Source organism: Tachypleus tridentatus, chromosome 6 (genome assembly GCF_004210375.1).
Source record: "Tachypleus tridentatus isolate NWPU-2018 chromosome 6, ASM421037v1, whole genome shotgun sequence".
Taxonomy (NCBI): Eukaryota; Metazoa; Arthropoda; class Merostomata; order Xiphosura; family Limulidae; genus Tachypleus; species Tachypleus tridentatus.
Window position 1 is genome coordinate 129,530,959 of NC_134830.1, and position 18,978 is coordinate 129,549,936.

The 18,978-nt window shown below is 30.5% G+C and overlaps 1 protein-coding gene across 2 annotated transcripts in view; it reads right to left on the reverse strand.

The window, feature by feature from the left end:
• The window catches only part of LOC143253648 (RUN and FYVE domain-containing protein 2-like), an 80,736-nt gene that overhangs the window by 20,169 nt on the left and 41,589 nt on the right, over positions 1-18,978 (reverse strand). For both annotated transcript variants that reach the window (XM_076507844.1, XM_076507845.1), the window contains 6 exons: positions 15,345-15,516; positions 14,189-14,305; positions 13,857-14,024; positions 10,266-10,363; positions 8,738-8,824; positions 7,974-8,103 (listed from right to left, as the gene is read on the reverse strand). In XM_076507844.1, the coding sequence (XP_076363959.1) occupies positions 7,974-8,103; positions 8,738-8,824; positions 10,266-10,363; positions 13,857-14,024; positions 14,189-14,305; positions 15,345-15,516 (772 nt within the window). The remainder of the gene's footprint in view (positions 1-7,973; positions 8,104-8,737; positions 8,825-10,265; positions 10,364-13,856; positions 14,025-14,188; positions 14,306-15,344; positions 15,517-18,978) is intronic.

An 18,978-nucleotide genomic window follows, 5' to 3' on the forward strand; every position in this document is an offset into this window, starting at 1 on the left:
ACTAGGGTTAAATAGAGAGATGGTACCTGTTCAAAAGGACATTAATACAGTCTGATTAATCATAAGCTTCTTCAGGACATAAGTATACAGAACAAACAGTGATGATACAACCCAAGGAAACACAGATGGTGACAGACTCCAAAGGTGTAACGAGTGGCAAAAACAGGGTGTGTACATGGCTGGTCGACCAGAAGTGCCACCCCTCCCATGCAGTCTTCTATCGTACGACCTGTTATTTCAATAAAACAAAAACTGCCTTAAGGTGACTGTATTTGCAGGTTTCAGAAATGTTTCATATAAGAAAAGACAAACTGGATGATAGAAATCAATCAAGTCCTTAATTTCATCCAGGCTAGAATGGAAACTACGAAAGTTCATCTGTATCAAAGTGGCCACTTTTATTTTGGCAGAGTAGAACTAGGTGAAGAGTATGTGTTTTTTTATAGCAAAGCCACATCAGGCTATCTGCTGTGTCCACCAAGGGAAATGAGCCTCTGAATTTAGCATCATAAATCCGTAGACTTACTGCTGTCCCAGAGTGGCACATAACTTGGTGAAGAATCCTTTAATTTATGACAACATCATTTTTCTTCATTAAAAGAAGGTCTATTGACCTCTACAAATTCTTTCCTGGATTGAGTGGGCAGATCTCTGTCAGCAGATGTAGGTTCCAGTGACTGAAGTGTTCTTCCTCTTGGGGCCAAAGAAGGTGGACCTGAGCAAATACTAGAAGCCAGTGTCAAAGAAAGTGGGTTCAGGCAGTCATTGTAGGAAATAGTTGGAATAAAGACAGAAGCTGACACTGAATTGTCAACTTGTTTATCCACAGAGGGTAAAAAACTCTTCACATGGTTTAAGAATGATGGTTGGAGGCATGTAAAGATCTGTTTACACTCCACTGTAACAGTGAAATGTAGTGCAGCAGCATGTGTCTGAGATGGAGTTGGGGACAATAAAGTGTGTCTCAGAGTAAGAAACGTTGTTAATTGTTGTCAAATACTGTACCTCTTTTTCCTCCATCCACTTGGGGCAAGTATGAAAGTAAGAGGGGTGAGAGCCATGACAATTAACACAGTGAAGGTCCAATTCACATTCACAGGTGTCATGATCTTAGCTATCAGTTTGAGCATATGCCAAAGAACCACAACATGATGTCTTCAACTTACTGATCAACTGACATGGGAAACATCTGAAAGGGTTGGGAATATATGGCCACACATAATTATGTCCTTATGCATGGATATAGGCCTCACTGCAGAAACTCCTTGGGTGGAGAAACCAGTGAGGATATATGACTTGGGGATGCTCTTCAAATGCCTCTCCATAATAACTTCTCATAAGGAATTCAATGTAGCATGGGAAGTAACCTCAATGACTTTATCTCCAATGGTCTTTGAATTCAAAAGAAGTTCACAGTGTTTCAACCAAGATATCCTTAAAACATAGTTTTTAACCTGACTTGGGAGAGCCAGCAAGCAAGTTCCTCTAATCTCTTCTGAATAAAAAAGGAAGATATATGCCCTAAAGGTTTGTCTGATAGAGAATGTAGTGTGAGCAAATAAAGTACAGGTGTAGAAGGAGTTTTCAAAAAGGGGTTGGAGAATAAAACTAACACTCTTGTTATCACTGTGAAAGCAATCAATATCACTGTACAAAAGCATCTCTTCAGAGAAATTAAAGCTGATGGCAGTGGATATCTGAAAGTTGTCCCTTCCACCAAGTATGTGAGTTTGTATACTGTTATAGCTGAAGTGTTAGGTACAATGAAACACTATTTCAAGAAGTAAACAAATAACTAAAGTCTGAAACTGCTCTATGATAAAAGTACTATATAGTAATGTACTAAACATTTGTTCTATGGGATTGTGTTATCAACATATAGTGGAATGAACCAAAGGCAGAGACATTATACAGTAAAGATTTACACTTGAAGCACTGTGATGCTGAAAGAATTGCACGGGCCACAAAATAATGTTATAGAAAAAGGTCTGGAAAAGAAGAACATGATGGAGTTAGAGAAAGATGGAGCTTCAGTGATGACTGAATAAAAGGTAAGAAAGAAAACAATTTAGGAGAAAGAAAGAAAAAAAAATGTTTTATTCCAAAAAAGTAATACTAAAACTTAAAACATTACAAAAGCATGTGAATTATGGTCACTAACCTCTAACTTCAACATTTATAAACTCACCTAGAATTTTGAAATATCTACATCATGTTAAGTATATACATAAACAAACACATAAATCGATCTAAAAAAGGAGAATTCAAGCCAGCCATTATTAATGTTTGAAGGACCACATAGATACTTAAGACAACAATATAAAATCATAGTTTCATTGCTACATGATGCTAACTAATGGAGTGTTTTCAAAAGACACGACTTTCATGTATTAAATAATATTACTATCAGAGGGTAGGTTTTGTTTTTTGTTTTTGAATTTCATGCAAAGCTATTCCAGGGCTATCTGTGCTAGCTGTTCCTAATTTAGCAGTGTAAGACTAGAGGGAAAGCTGCTCGTCATCACCACCCACTGCCAACTCTTGGGCTACTCTTTTACTAATGAAGAGTGGGATTGACCTTCACATTATAACACTCTCATGGCTGAAAGGGTGAGCATATTTTGGTGTGAGGGGGATTCAAACCCACGACCCTCAGATTAGGAGTCGAACGCCTTAACCACCTGGCCCAGTAGGTAGGCAAACAATGATTTATTAGTATCAACATAATGTAATGTGCTTCCTTCCTTAAGTACAGATACTATAACCCTTGATGTACCAGTGATGTGTTTAACATTAACTTAGACAACACTACCACAAATAAAAATAAAATTGTTTTTACATTATATAACAGTATGTCATGTACAGATTTTGGTGTAAGTTTTATAAACAAAATGCCATTACTTGAGGAAACAAACATTGTCTTTTACACATCTGAAATGAAATCTGCAAATGTGTCCTTTACTATATTTTACAAATCACAGGTTTTCTTTTACCATGTGTGAATGTAATATTAAAAGCAGATACAGGTTATTTTAAGGTTTTAGTTTGGCTAGAAAGTGAACTATAACTTTTACATTAAAAAACTCACTCCACAAAAAGAACAGTCTCCTCTGGTAGTCTTACTAACTAGCCATTAATCAAGAGCTTGTTCATTTAAATGTGAATTTGACCACTTAGTTTTGATACAGAAGAAAGTATAAGAAAAGAATAAGATTTTCTGGTAGTCTTGTTAAATAGGTTATAATACAGACTTTATTTATTCAATGTTAATTCTATCTCCTAGTTTTGGTATACAATACTTAGGAATAAAAGAATAAGTCTCTTAGTAGTTTTGCTAGTCATAATATAGGCATCTTTTCTGCATGTGTCACAAAGTTTCAATGAGTTACATTCAAAATTTAATTAAACTACTTTTTTTTAAGGCATACCAATAATTTTTGCAACACAAAAACATAGCTACTAATACACATTTAATAGTAACTAAATTTTAAGTTCTTAACTTTATAAGGTAATATCTGACAAAGTCCTGAATTTCCCCTAATATAGGAATTCTGATATTTTCTCTTTAGACTATCCCTCTTCTCTAATTTATTTACTATCTTTCCAAGAAGTAGAAAATTTAATGTAAATGATTCATTATAATGTTGACATTGCTCAAGCAAAGAATAATTTTTATAGTCTTCAATCTTATTTGGTTATATGATCATCAAATAGAAAATTAGATCCCTCTTGCCATGCACACCTGCCATTCTCCTTCAGGAATTGCCAATAGTTCTCTCTGATGTTCAGTACTAAATAATATATAACCAACAAAAATCCAAGGTTTTACAATAATAAATGACATGTTACATTATTTGTTGTATACAGAATTTTCAAATTTGTTTTCAGTTCAAGCTTTATTCACATGGAAGACAATCAATGAACTTAGAAGAACATTTGATGGCTTTTGTTGCATAGGTAGAAAGCCAGAAAAATTTATTATAGTTATTGAACATTTCTGCTTTTTATATGTCATTATTCTGTGTTATTTGGTCCATTATTTAAATAAGTAAAAATTATTTAGTACAGTACTACCATTAGTACAAAAAAGTAGGGTTAAGTCTCATAGATAGTCAACAGCATAATAAAAAATTCAGGTAAATAACTGATTTATTTTTTTTTGCATGAGTAATCTTTATTTATTATTATAAAAGTAATTAAAATGTACAAATATGGAAATTCTTAGGTTAATTAAGGTTAGACTACATAAAATAATTTATAAAAAACTATCATAATGCACACTTGCATGTACCTTGTGCATAATGTAATTTGATGTAAAAGTGAGTTATAACTTACAATAGCATGAATAGTTCTTACACTTTATTCGAAGGGCAATAAAAATAAAATTTATGCATTAATAGATGTATTCCGTTACAAGTGTAAAGCTATTTAGGATAAATAAATGTAGTTTCACGTTACAATTTGAAGACGTTTTAGAAAGAAAAAAATGAAATTTAGATTTATTTCAATTTTTCTGGGTGGTTATGATGTTGGTCAAATTGACCAACCTTGTAGCAAGAGAATTAATCTCGATAAATTACTACCTTATGCATTAATATGCACATCACTGCTGCTACAGCTTGGAAAGTAATTAAGGGTTTTAATTGAAAAAATATATATATAAGTTTATGATTACTATTATGCTGTTTTTAACACTATATAAAAAGCAACTTTGAAACATTTATACTTTTACTTATTGGAAAGCTATCTGCTACCATTCCCAATTTCAATCTACTGACCAAAGGAGAGTCAGCAGTACACTACCACTCGCACTAAAAGACTAAAGGATTGACTCTTATAAGACCTCTGCAGCTTGCTATCATATAGGTCTGAACTCAGGTTCCCATAGTCAGATTTCTAACATAGAGCATAAAACATTTGTAAATACTAAAACAAATGTAGAATTATCTTACCTGTATCCTGTCAATTTAATAATGAATCAGACAAGGTTTTATTTTACTAAACCCCAATAACTGTCACTCCTAATCACATTCAGGTACAATATATTATGTATTCTTTTATTTAGAAAACTTTAATTCTTCAGAGTTTGAGTGTATCAATTTTAAGTATCTGTTGTATGGTTTGTTTCAAGGAAACAAAACTACTGGATAAAAATTGTTTGAAAATTTAAGTCAACATTTTATAGACTGTGCTAGTTCTTTAAATAAAATATATTTAACACTCTTAACAGTTTACATTCAATTTTGATGAAACTCTAAGCAATTTTTCAACAAGGGTAAGTTCATAACAAAGTTTCATTGCAATTGGGTCTTTTACAAAAATGTTTATTTAAAGCATATGTTCACTTTTTTAAAAAAACAAGTCAATAACCTTTTATTACATCACAATGAAAAATGTTATAAAACAGACCCTCAATAAAATTAAAAAATAATAGGACCTCATTTACAAATATTTTTTCATAAACTGTGTTCTTAATGAATAAAATATACTATTTCCCTTTTTAATAATGAACATTAATTATTAACAACGAAATTAAATTTTTAAATAAAATTTATAAAATTGTGGTAAAGTGAATTTAATGCAGAATTTAAAAGTGGAGAATCCAACCTACACTACGAATTGAACTGGTCTGTGACTGAAGCAGTCGTGAGCCTTCTGTATCGAGTTCGTTGCAAACAAATTTGCAGAAATTTTATAGTAACTCAATCTTTGTTAAGTTGCACAAGAACTGTTTTACCTCATTATCAGTATAAAATGAGAAAAAACAGGAAAAATCATGATGACAAACATTGGCAAATGGAAAAGAGACTTATGGGGAAAGTCTGAAACTTTGAGAAAGAAAATGAAATGTCAAAATACGTGTTAGAGAAAGAAAGAGATAGAGATAGGCTTGCTCACCTAGTTTGGAGGTAAGATCTAGTGAGAAGACAAAATACAGAAGTACATCATTTAACTTGCTAAGATCCTGTTGACCCTAAGAGCCATCTGTATGGCATCATTTCTGTTACTATGCAATATATCTATATCTATCTATATATATGTATGATTTTGAAACTTTGAAAAGTTGAAAATATTTCACTATAATGTAATTAAAAATGCTTACTTTTTTTAAAATTTTGGTTATTTATTTTTAAGCCTTACTACATTCTTGTTAAATATTTCTTTATAGTTTCTATTATACAGTACTGATTATGGTTTTGATTGGTTTGTTTTGTTTTGAATTTCATGAAAAGCTATGTGAGGGCTATCTGTGCTAGCCACCCCAAATTTAGCAGCGTAATACTAGAGGGAAAGCAACTAGTCATCACCACCCACTCCCAACTCTTGGGCTACTCTTTTACCAATGAATAGTAGGATTGACTATCACATTATAATGCCCTCACAGCCAAAAGAGTGAGCATGTTTGGTGTGATGGGGATTTGAACCTGCAACCCTCAGATTGCGAGTTGAGTGCCTAACCCATGCTTGGCACATATTGTTTTGAATCAAAAAGCATTGCATGCTGTTTATAATTACTGGCACACAATAACAACTTTCTACCAAACAAATATTTTAAGAAAGCTAAATGTTTTAAATTGTTAATCAGAAAGTTTAAGATAAATAAATAAGTTTTATATATCTATTTTATTTTCAATTACACGTTTTGCATTTTACTGGCGGTTTCATATGTTCATTTCAGTAGTTACACTGGTAAGGCCTAACAAACAGTGCCTTTTAAACAAAATGAAACTTCGTAAGATTGACTACATAATGATTTAAGCCTACCCCTTCTTTTAACAACTCAACATTTATTTCCCTATTATACTAAAACAACATAAACCAAATAAAGTACAAAAAAGTATGCTTTTCACAAGCTTTAAACAAATCAGGGCTGTAATTGTAGTAGAAATTTATTAAAAATATATTTCCTTTTAGCAACATATCACTAAGATATGCTTTTATCATACTGTTCTAAATTTTGTAAATCTCTACTAAGTTAGATGACATATTGGCTTATACAGTTCAAATGAACAAAAAGAAAAGCTTAATGACATATCACTAACATGTGGTTTCTCAGAGCTGAAATATAGACAGTTATATTGAACCATGACAAATGAGATTGAGAAACTGATTAGCTAAAATGAATAAAAGTACACACATGATGAACATAAATGGTTTATATTAGTAGCCCTTTGTATAAAATGATCATGATTTTCCTTCTGTATTATGCTCAGAAAATATTCAAGAAATTCAAAAATAATTAAAAATGTAGAAAAAGAAATACATGTTCCTTTTCTATAATTTGTTTAACATAATGGTGCACTTTTTCCCTCTAGGCAGGATGCACCCAGCCAAGCAGTGAAGAGATAAATGGTTATGAACTACAGTTGGCAACCACTTAGAACAAGTAAATGTCTAAGTTTTTAAAAGTAATGGAGATTTTGCACAAGAGAAAATTACAAAAAAGAACTAATTTGCATTAATGATTCAATATTTTAAGTTACACATAAACATAAGATGATGAGATTTTTATTCTAGTAGATACTTGAAAGACAAAGTTTTATCTACATTTATTAAATGCAAGTTAGTGATTTCACCAATTTATTTGGTACCTCTTTATATCTTTTCCATGATTTCCACATGTTATGAACACTGATAATTAAACATAGGAGGAAAAGTAGAAATATAAAAAGGTAGAGTGTTTTAGATCTAAAAACAAACTAAAAAAAGCTTGTAAATAAGAAATTATTTTTAGACAATATAAAATTCAGTTCACAAATTACATGGAAATTTCAATAAATAAATAATTAATACTAAAAAATCTCAAATATTCTCCTATGTTTTAAATTTTGTATTACACATTTTTTTTTTAAGGAGTCCAACTTTTATATATTTTACAGCAAGAAGGTTCACTAGAACATTAAGAAAAACTGTATCAATGTAGAAAATGCTATTTTTATTAGAGAACAAGGGCTATGAAACATTTCACCTACACTTGATTTTTGTTGACAAGCATCTAGTTCATTTTGGAGCATTGTTAACTGTTCCTGAAGTTCTTCAAGAGAAGCCTGTAGTGATGCACGCCATTCTCGTTCAATCTTCAAGTCTGATTCTAGGATAGACCTAGTAAAAAATATCAAATATTTTTATATTATAACAAACTACATTATTTAAAAATTTAATAATCAATCAGCTTTCAATTATGGTTAAAATTTAATTTTAGCTATAGCTTGATATTTTAAAGTATTACATACTGAAATAATGAAAAACGACTGTTTAAAGCAAGTAAACTAATCTAAAACCCATGCTGCTGCAAACTGCAAATATTTTTATAAAGGTATTTTACTTTTTGCAAAGTTTTGATACTTGCAGGGCCTAACAATTATCACATTCCTTTATATATGCAAACCATGCATCATTTTCATTTTTACCTATTAGTAGTTAACCATTTTTAATAATATAATTAATGTTTGTAATAAATATCCATGAAACAAAAGTCAAGTATAATGCATAAACTAAATAATGAGATAAAACACAGTGTTAGAAGATCCAAGAAAAACTTTGATCTGTTCAAAATTAGGTAATAATTATTTTTCTGAGCAACATAAACCTACAGTTATTTCTATAATTTCTAAAGAGATACAGCTAAATATCATGCCTGTGTGAACTTTAAACAAATTTATATCAGGCACTTATTCTCTTGAAATTTTAGTTAATAAAAATGTCTTACTAGTAACCAGTCATTACTAGTAACTACCTTCTTTGATCTTTTTCGGCTAACTGTTGGCCTAATTTCCTTCTTGCTTCCTCTGATAGAACATAATCCTGCTCAGCACGATTTGCTCTAATAAGAAAGAAAGTATAATACTATTTACTTACAAGACTTCTATTTAGTAAATACATACAGAAATAGCATTTTAAATAAAAGCACATACAGTGCTAACCTTAAATTTTTTAAAGAATAACAAAATATAGTTGAAATAATACACAGGACAAAACACAATATACTTACTGTAGGTCAATATGGTAAATTTGATATAGGTAAGATATCATGAAATCACGTCAGTTTTGGCCACTAGTTAACAATAATTATAAAATCCAAGTTTAGTTACAAATAAAACAGAAAAATTTCTAAATTCTTTGGTTTTCATTAGAATCAGGATTTATCTAATAGCTTAGTAGTTGCAGGAATTTATATGAGGCTATATATAAGGACTTCACTGTTGTGATTTACACAACAAACCAGTTATTTGCTCAAAAATGAGTATACAGAATATTTCAATGTAATAAAACATCTAAGTCATAAGCTATACTTTGCATTTGCAATGATGATTTTAATAATAAAGATTACAATGGAGACATGTATGCTGAAAATCTAAATCATAAACACAATATCACTTAGTTATTGGTGCTATATTTGAGTCAGGAAGTACAGCTACTAATAACTCAATAAATATGTGGTGTTTACTGTTGATGTACTTGCAACTTTAAGTACAGGGTAGCAGCTGAATGGGTCAAATCTGACTTAAGATACAAATCACAAAGACACCAAGCAAGTTTGCTCACACATTCAGTGGATTAACTTTGTGGGAACTGTTAACCATTGATTTAGCCAAATATGCCCTTACCTAACTCAAGTTTAACACATATATACATTCTATCATCTAAACATAATTTATCCCATTAGGTAAATATTCTAACAATATTTCAAAAGAGTCTTTCCATTTTATAACTATGCTCACTCAAACACATCCAATGACCTCATTTACTTCAGCCCCAGAAGAACTAACAGAAACATTAAGGGACACATTCAAAATCTCTCTTTCTTACCCTGAAAATGACCTAGGAAGGTTGAAACATTGTTCTCTCCTTATCAATAAAAGTGTTAATACCCATACCAGCTGTTCTAATACACATTTTTATTTCAAGTGGGTTTCTTGTCATCAAGAAAAGTTAAAAAAAACCTGCAAAATCTAAATGTATAGTTAGTGTTCTTAATGATACAAATTTTGCCATTAACTACATTATTTGATGGAAAAACTAAATGTTCAGTAGTCCACTTTAACACACATGAAAAAAAAAGTTTTTTTAGTTTGTATATTTATGATAATGATATTCTCAAAATTTGGATCTAACCAAGAACTTAACAGAACAGACTTAGAGACTATTCTGGTAAGTACAGAGAAAAGCACAGAAATCTATAATCATTGTACAAACTATACATGTTAAACATCTCAGGCAAGGTGAAAGACATTTAGTTGTCAGGTACACTAGAGGACCCATACTTTGCTTCTAGTTGTTGGAGACTGAAAGTCATCTCTGACACTTTCTTCTGTAGTTGGCTAACTTGATCAGTCTTTTCTTTAACAAGGTTTTCACATTCCTGATTAATAAAACACTATATAACTATACTTCAACATTACAACACACATAAATAAAACAGACACTCCAGTTACTGTATCAAAATAGGAAGTCTAGGTATTATTTTAAAGAAAAAGTAAAACAAATCTCTGTCTTATGACAACACATTGTTAGAGGGGCATCAGTGATTTCCTAAAACTATTTCCCCTTTCCATTAAAACACATGTAACTTAGTACAAAATTACTATACAATATCTAGATTCTGGTTTAAAAAAAATTAAAATTTTATAAAAATATCAAATTTTATTAAGTTGCAACATCTCCAAAATGTTTATGGAACACCTTGGTAGAACTGGGCAATTACAGAATTTGGTAATTAAATAATTAATCATCTGGCACATTAATTGATTACATTCAACTAACTGATTGTTCTCCTTCTAATATTAATAATTAGAAACACTAATTTTGATGACTTGTTTAATGTTGTTAAGCCAGGTAATCACATAAAACACAAACAAAGTGAATTGATAGAACATAACAATGAAAACTTATAATGGGTTGGAAGGTTTTGCTTTGAATTTTGCTCAAAGCTACTTGAGGGCTAGCTGTGCTAGCTATCCATAATTTGGCAGTGTAAAACTAGATTGAAGGCAGCAAGTCTTCACTACCCACTGCCAAGTCTTGAGCTACTCTTTTACTAATGGATAGTGGGATTGACCGTGACATTATAATGCCCCTACGGCTGAAAGTGCGAGCATGTTTGGTGCAACGGGTGTTCAAACACACAACCCTTGAATTACAAGTTGAGTGCTTTAATCACCTGGCCATGTCAGGCCAGTTATAATGGCAATATTTTAATTGCTCAGATAGGTGGAATAGTTAAAAACAGTAATAATTGGAACAAAATCATTCAACTACCCAATAAAGCCAAACAACTTGAAATGATGGAAAATAATAGTAAGAATTCATAATGCCAATATTTTTTTACTTGGATAGTTGGAACAGTAAAAAAAATCTGAAAACTAATTTTGATTAGTTGTGTATTTTTGTTTGCCAACTAACTGATTAAGTCAAGCAACCCTAAACTGATGGAAAATAATAGAAATAAATCATAGAGCCAATCTTACAATCTAACAATGTTAGTAATATACATTATGTTCTGTTGTCATGCCACACTTCAAAAAGCATAGAAAACTGTCAGCAGAACAGAGTGTTTGCATAAAAGCTTTACATGATGCTGGCTGGATTCTCTGACAAATTCTTGCAGACTTGAAATTCTCCCCAAACACTATCAAGTATGACTGAGACAGGTAAATTTGAAAATAGGAAAGAAAAAGGCAAAACACCTGAACTCAATGACACTGATGTTAAGTATCTTTGTTTAAGCAGCCACTGAAAGACTGCCACTGATCTCAAGTACAAGATAAATGATCGCATACCAAATGACAGAAAATTGTCCAGAACTACAGCATCAAGAAGACTCAATGAGAGTGGAATGTTTGGCTGTGTAGCAATTAAAAACATTTACTTTGATCTCCAAATATTGTCAAAGACTGAAATTTGCTAAAGCATGTTATGGACAGATAAGCCCAAGTTTGAAATATCTGGTTTAAAGCATAGGCTGTTTGTCTGACAGAAAATAATTTGAAAGATACCTCAATGCATAGCATCTATCATGAAGCATAGGAAGGAAGTGTGATGGTTTGGGCATGCTTTTCTGCTAAGACAACAGGAGATATTTGGAAAATAAATGGAATAATGGACCAGAGCAAGTACCATCATATACTGATCCATCATGGTATACCAATGATTTGTGTATTATTGGTAAAGGATTATAATACCAATTAGATATTGACCCCAAACACTTATCAAACCTGTGCAGAAATTACTTAGCTAAGAAAGAAGTTGCTAGAGTCATTCAAATGATACAATGATCTTCCCAATAAAGCTACAATCTCAACCCACTTAAGCAGATTTGGGATTTGATAGATTAAAAACTTCACAAATCACAAGTTACTTCCAAACAAACTTTATGAAAGGGTATTAGAGACATTTGGAGCAAAATTCCAAAGATACTTTGATTAAATATGTTTCAAAAATGCCTAAAAGACTGCTTGCAGTTATTAAAGCAAAGGGGGGCACACAAAATATTAACTGTTTGCTGAACTGAAGTGCTTCCACTGAGTTTCTGTTGTACTAGATATGAAGATGTTTGACCTGTTATTTACCTTCCATTGTTCTTTGAAAGCAGCCTAAAATCTAGTTTTTGAATTCATCCTAACACTTTTGCACAGTACCATATTTTGGTGCATATTTTATTGTCAATGAATAAAGTAGAAACCTATTAAAATTAAAGAGATAAGTCACTCTCTGCTTGTTTCACTAGACTGTTTACATGATACTGTAATACAATAAAATACCCTTGAAAGCAACAAAGAATTGACTAGTGGAAGGAGCCACTAGTAGATTTGCTAGAAATATTGACATCTCAGTAAACCAAAGAGATAGGGGTAGTTCTTACTTTATATTTAGCTTGTTCATATCTCATATTTAAGTTTCTACTTTATTAGCCACAGTACCTCTAAGGCAGGTGTAATAAAATATAAACTGTGCAATAAGAGAAGAGGGCATGCCATGTGACACACAAAAATCAATATTTAGCAATTTTTTTTTTATATCCTTTTAAATTAAGAAATTAAAATTTGAATTATAAACAATGTTTTGATCCAATTTCATTAACGTAATACAATTATCTAACAAAATTTTGAAAATAATTCTCCAAAGCATCTTAACAGTGTGAAAAGGCTAACGGACTCATAACCAACACATAACATAGTACACAAAGACATAAATATTGTTATAAAAACCATCTCTCACATCTCCAGGATATATTTAAAAACATTTCCCACTTGGCAAACAAACATTTTTTTTGTAAAATAGCCTTTTTTCATAAGGTAAAAAACAAAATTATACTTTAAAAAGAAAAATATATTGCAAGTACAGGGCTCTGTTTTGACTTTTGAAAGTAGTATTCATGTAAGTGTGTTTTTTCTATTTAATACAAATAATACACACATTCTCCTTTTCCTGAGAGTGAACAGATAATACAATTCTAACAAAGTCCTAGTTTAACCTGAATGCCAAAAAAGACAAATAAACTTTGTAAGATTATTTTTATCAGGATCATATTCTTACACTTCATTAAAACAACACTAGTGTAAAATAAACAAGAACAGTCCAATCCAAAACAGGGAAAAAATGTACAAGTAGGAACAATTCAAGTGTTTACAACAAAAATTAATGTTACAAAAATTAATAAAAAGAAGCAAGACAATAAAAAACAAATATTAACTTTTTTTTTATAACAGTTCAATTTTAATTTGGAAAGAAAGACAAAAATCAAGTAAAAAATATGTAATAGAGAATTAGAAATAAATATCTTCATGAAATTACTAACAATAAATTATACACTATTACAAAAACAAATGTACTGTTTAGTTTTAACGTTACTTTACCTGTAACTTGTTGTACATTTGTAAATTAATGATTTTGATGTCTTCTATCTGTCGACGTAAGGAAATTATGGTGTCTTGCTTCTCGTGAACACCTTTCTCTAGTAGCTTCAAAGCCATTTCAGCTTCTGTCTTCAATGCTATCTGTGTCTGAAGGTCTTGTTCAATGTCCTACAAAATTAAAATATAATTTCATTTATTCATTTATTATCATTTTTTGTAAAAAACATACTACAAACATACATCTTCCTGCAGTGGATATGTCTATTTGGTGATATGTTATGATGAAGTTTGTTACATTCAACATCAATCAGTTCAACACAATGTTGATTTACCTGTTTCAAACTGCTTTCTTCCTGTAACTTCTTCTTCAATTGACCACAAAGGTTTTCTAGTCCAGCTTGGTTGTTAAGATAAGTTTCTCTTTTTAATATCAAATCTTCCTGAGTTTCCTAAAAAGTAAATTTTTATCCTTATTTCGAAAGAACAATCATCACATATTACTTTACTTTCTATTTTACTAATGTGGTAACAAGATGAGTTTACTTAAATAGACAAAATAAAAATGACTGTATTAATAACACTTAAATCATCAAGATGGGTTTATGTACAGTGTTGTTGTAATTATTCCAGTATTTTGCTAGTGCTTTAATACCACAAAAGGTTGTCATAGCAACCAATTTAAAATTTCTTTTAAACCTTTACATTCCCATTGGAAAATGAAAAAGTTAAATGAAGTAGTTTTGTGCAAAATGGTTTTATGTTTTAAATGTATGTTGTTCACAATTTCTAAAAATTACTGAGTGAATTTCAAGGGTTATCTTGTGACATAACTAATATTAAGCTATGTATATATATTTGTCCTATGAATGATTCTCACATTTAAAAATGAAAAATTATTTTTCACTTGTTTTTAATATTTAAAGTAGTATACATTTCAACTCTGCTGCATCATAACAACTTTTCACAATAACTTTTAACACAGTGATGAGTTCTCATTTAGGAACATCAATTAACATAGAATATAAATTTTCTACCAATTTCATTCTTTCTTTGGTCTCTGTTTCTCTTAATGTTTTTAAAGAAATGGTTATGATAATGACTGATCATTTTGTAATATACCTCTAACATAAGAAAAACTCAGGAATAACAAGTTACATAAGATTTGGTAAAAAGAACTGTATATAAAAATATCAGAATGCAGGAAAAAATAACCTGAAAATTTTTTTTTTTTGTGCCTATTGCATTTAGAGAGATGATAATTTCAGCTCCTTAACAGAACTGGATTCAAAATTTATTATTGTTTGTATTTTAACTGACAAGTTACAATTAACTTTTTAAATGCCAAAACTTAAAAACAATAATAAGATTTTTTAAACTCAACAAACAATTTTGAAATACACTAAGTAACGAATTAAATTTCTTTAAATGATAATTTAAAAAAATATATTAAAAACCATAATCTATTCTGCCATGACCAACATCATTTACCACAATTTTTTTATGATGCTCATCAAAATATTCTCTGCGAGCACACTGAAGTCTTGAGTTTTCTTCCTGAAGCATCAAAACCTGGTTTTTGGCAATAGCCAGGTCTTCTTTCATTAATGTATTGTCTGTTTGTAGCTGTTCCACCTTCTGTTGGAGGTTAGTAACTACAGCACTGGAAGAGAAATCTTACTCATAAGCAAACTCAATAACATAATATGCAGTTACTAAGAATAATCATAATTACAAACTTGACAATGGTTAATGGTATGATATCACTTTCTATCATGTTGTTAAGTGTCAAATATAGCCTCATAACTTGTCTCAAATTCATATTCAGTGTTTGAATGACAAAAATACAAAAGATCTGCTTGTGAATATATGGAGCCAGAGTGCTAACTGCTCTGAGAAGAAAGTGACTTTCATTTTCAGATTCAAAATACATTACTATATATAATTATTTTTAAATTTAATTTGATTAACCCCTGAAACTTCTTAAAGAATTAAATGTTTTTCATCAGTACAATTTTATATTTTATCTGCCATTTTCTCTATCCTAAATCTATACTGACTCAGTTAATTTGAATGACTTTTTACCACCATAAAAAAATTGAATTATAATTACCCATTTCTTCTTTTTAGAATGACTACAGAGTGTAACTGAAAACTATGACTGTTTATCTCAAACACCTTAAGATATCTAACAGCCTACATCTGCTTCTCTTAATTTTTTGTTCTATTGCCCTTTGAACTGTTTAATGGTCAATAATCCTGTCATACAAGTTGTAAATCACCCAGCAAGTACACAGCTCACGTTACCATATTGAAAACTTTTTACCCCATGAAAATGTTTTATCGTTATCTCTGTTTTTATTACCTCACATCTAACCTGATAAGTTTTCAACTTTTACACTTTAATTACTGCTATAACAATAAATAAAAAGTATACATGGAAAACATGAAATACAGTATTTACCTCTGACTTTTTGATTTTTTGCTGTTATTTGCTGATGAAATTTAAGTCTACATTTTATAATGATGGTATTAGTACACTAAATAATTTTTATTTACTTAAATAACATACCTATGAACACAGAATAATAACATGCACAAACCAAACAATGACTTACATCTAATATAATTTAACTAACTTTCTAACTAAGACAAGAAGGGCTTAAAATAATTCCTTTGACTTTTCATTCTGAACACTGCAAGATAAATATTAGTTTTGTTTTACAGGTGCAACAAACCAAACCACAGAAGTAATGTTCTAATGTCATAAATTTGCAAACTACTGTATATACTTTGATTGATAATTATTGAGCTATTTATGATATATATGTATAGAGATACATATACATAATTTACCTCACCATATATCAAGACTAATATGTACTTATTTAAATAAACAATGAATATAAAAAACATACTTAAGTCTTTATATTGAAGTAACAAAGTTTCATTATCCAGAGAGGATTTGGAATGATTGCAAAATAAGTACATTTTTAAAGATTTTAACTGACAGAATTCAACATGCTTATCTAGTGCATACAGACAAGACAGATATTATCTGCACACTAGCCCAAAAATAAACAATGAAGCAACTATAAATGACTTATTTATAATTTCAGAATCAAATGTTCAAAATTTAAGAATAATATGGTTTTAGCAGACTTGTCTACAAATTACAAAATTAGATGATTATGATTTATATTCTTGTTTCAATGTCAATGTTCAGATGACTCTATTGATCTAAGAATCTTGGAATAGGATACTTTTTGCAGATGAGCTCAAGTGTTAAAGTTAAATAGGCATCTATTAGTTCTCCATATATAAGCTTGGTCACTTTGATTACATTTGTAACCATGAAACTACACACTATATAACTTAGGATGTAGTAAATGTACCTTAATGAATTATGACAAGTTTTTGGTAAACTTCACACGTCTGGTGTACACAAAAATTCAGACCTTTTTTTTTTATAAATTATCTTTACATAAAATTTGTCTCTTCACATTAAGAAAAAAAATTTCCTTCCACCTTACAGTTTTCACATTTCATTTTACCTCAAGAACCTCCTAATCACATACTGACTTCACATTTTATCTATTATTTTCTCTACTTTAACTCTGTTGTGAAATCAGCAGCATACCATAAAATAAAAGATGAAAACTATTAAATTAATCTAAATTACTCTATAATGGCTGTATATTATAACAAATAATTACACACTATTTGTTCTTACAGCCAAATCTAATGCCTTACAAATCACCTGGTCATTCACATTTATTGTTTTCCAGCTGTACTTACAAGAAAAGGATAGTTTACACAGAACAGGTTTTTTTTGTTTTTGTAAACATAAACTATCTCTAAATATTTTCTAATTTTTGCTGACATCTTTGCTATAGGTTTTCTTTGTCAAGATTAATGGCTAAGGATTGTTGTAAATATTCTGCATTACTGTTTCAAATGTTATCTATATTCTTGCAGTAATGCTCTTTTCAAGGCAATTCATTATCTTCCCTTCTTCTCATTTCATTTCCTTGAAAGGCATATTTTAAAAATTGTACTGTTTTAAATAGACTTAGATGGCAATAGGTCACATTTAGTTTGAAAGAAATGCAAGGTATATTAAATTTTATAATGATTCCTTCATTTTCAGTACAGAGCACTCAAGTAAAGCTGTGTCATACTTTGGAAATTGTAGTGTTTGTCCTCATGTAGGAGACTCGTATTTTATGCACTGACTCCTATGATGGGAATGCTCTATCCAACACAGAATCCTTGAGTCAGACATATAAAACTGAAGCTATGCTTCCAAAATTCGATCATAGTTACAACTTAGGTCTAGAGAATTTATTTAGTCCACTCATTTTTTATGTAGCTGATACAGATGCAGAGAGATCATAATGTGAGCATTAGCAATTGTGTACCCACAAGTGATATGAGAAGAGTTTGTTACATAGCAACTCACAGAGCAAGCTTCTAAACTTCTCAACAGTGTGTGTAAAGTGCTTATAAAGTTTTGTTCACATGCAGTTTGCAGTGTGTTTAAAGTTTCAACATTTACCACACATTTGGCCCATTCCTACTATAAGTATTACCACTCATATGATAAACAAATTTAGTTTCCTGTAGAAATTTGTGATCATTTTAGAAAGAAAAAGATATTTTGATTTATTTCATATTTTGTACGTAGGTTCACGAGGTTGGTCAAAATGATCAACACTAGAGTTAGAGTAACAAAAGTAACAGATAAAAGTTATAATTTTCCCATATTGAAATCTATTTATGATAAGTACTTTCCTCTGCAGATAAGATTAGCTATTCTTGTTTGTTGCTTTTTTATTACCTTTTTTATTACGCATGCCACAAGCCTTCCATACATGCCAATTTGTGAAATGTGTACACAGAATTTAACAGTGGGAGAGGATGTGGTACAAAATCAATCCAAACCAGAGAAAGATACTGTAACTCAACCCAACAATAAGAAAAGTGGGTAAACAAGGACGTGTTCCATGGTGTAGTGTGCTCTGTACTCAGTAAGCCAACTATATCCAAAATCTATTTGCAGGGTAAGACAAGGATCATACTGTCTTCACCTCAAACCCAAGAACCACTCTGATTCCTTGGTATT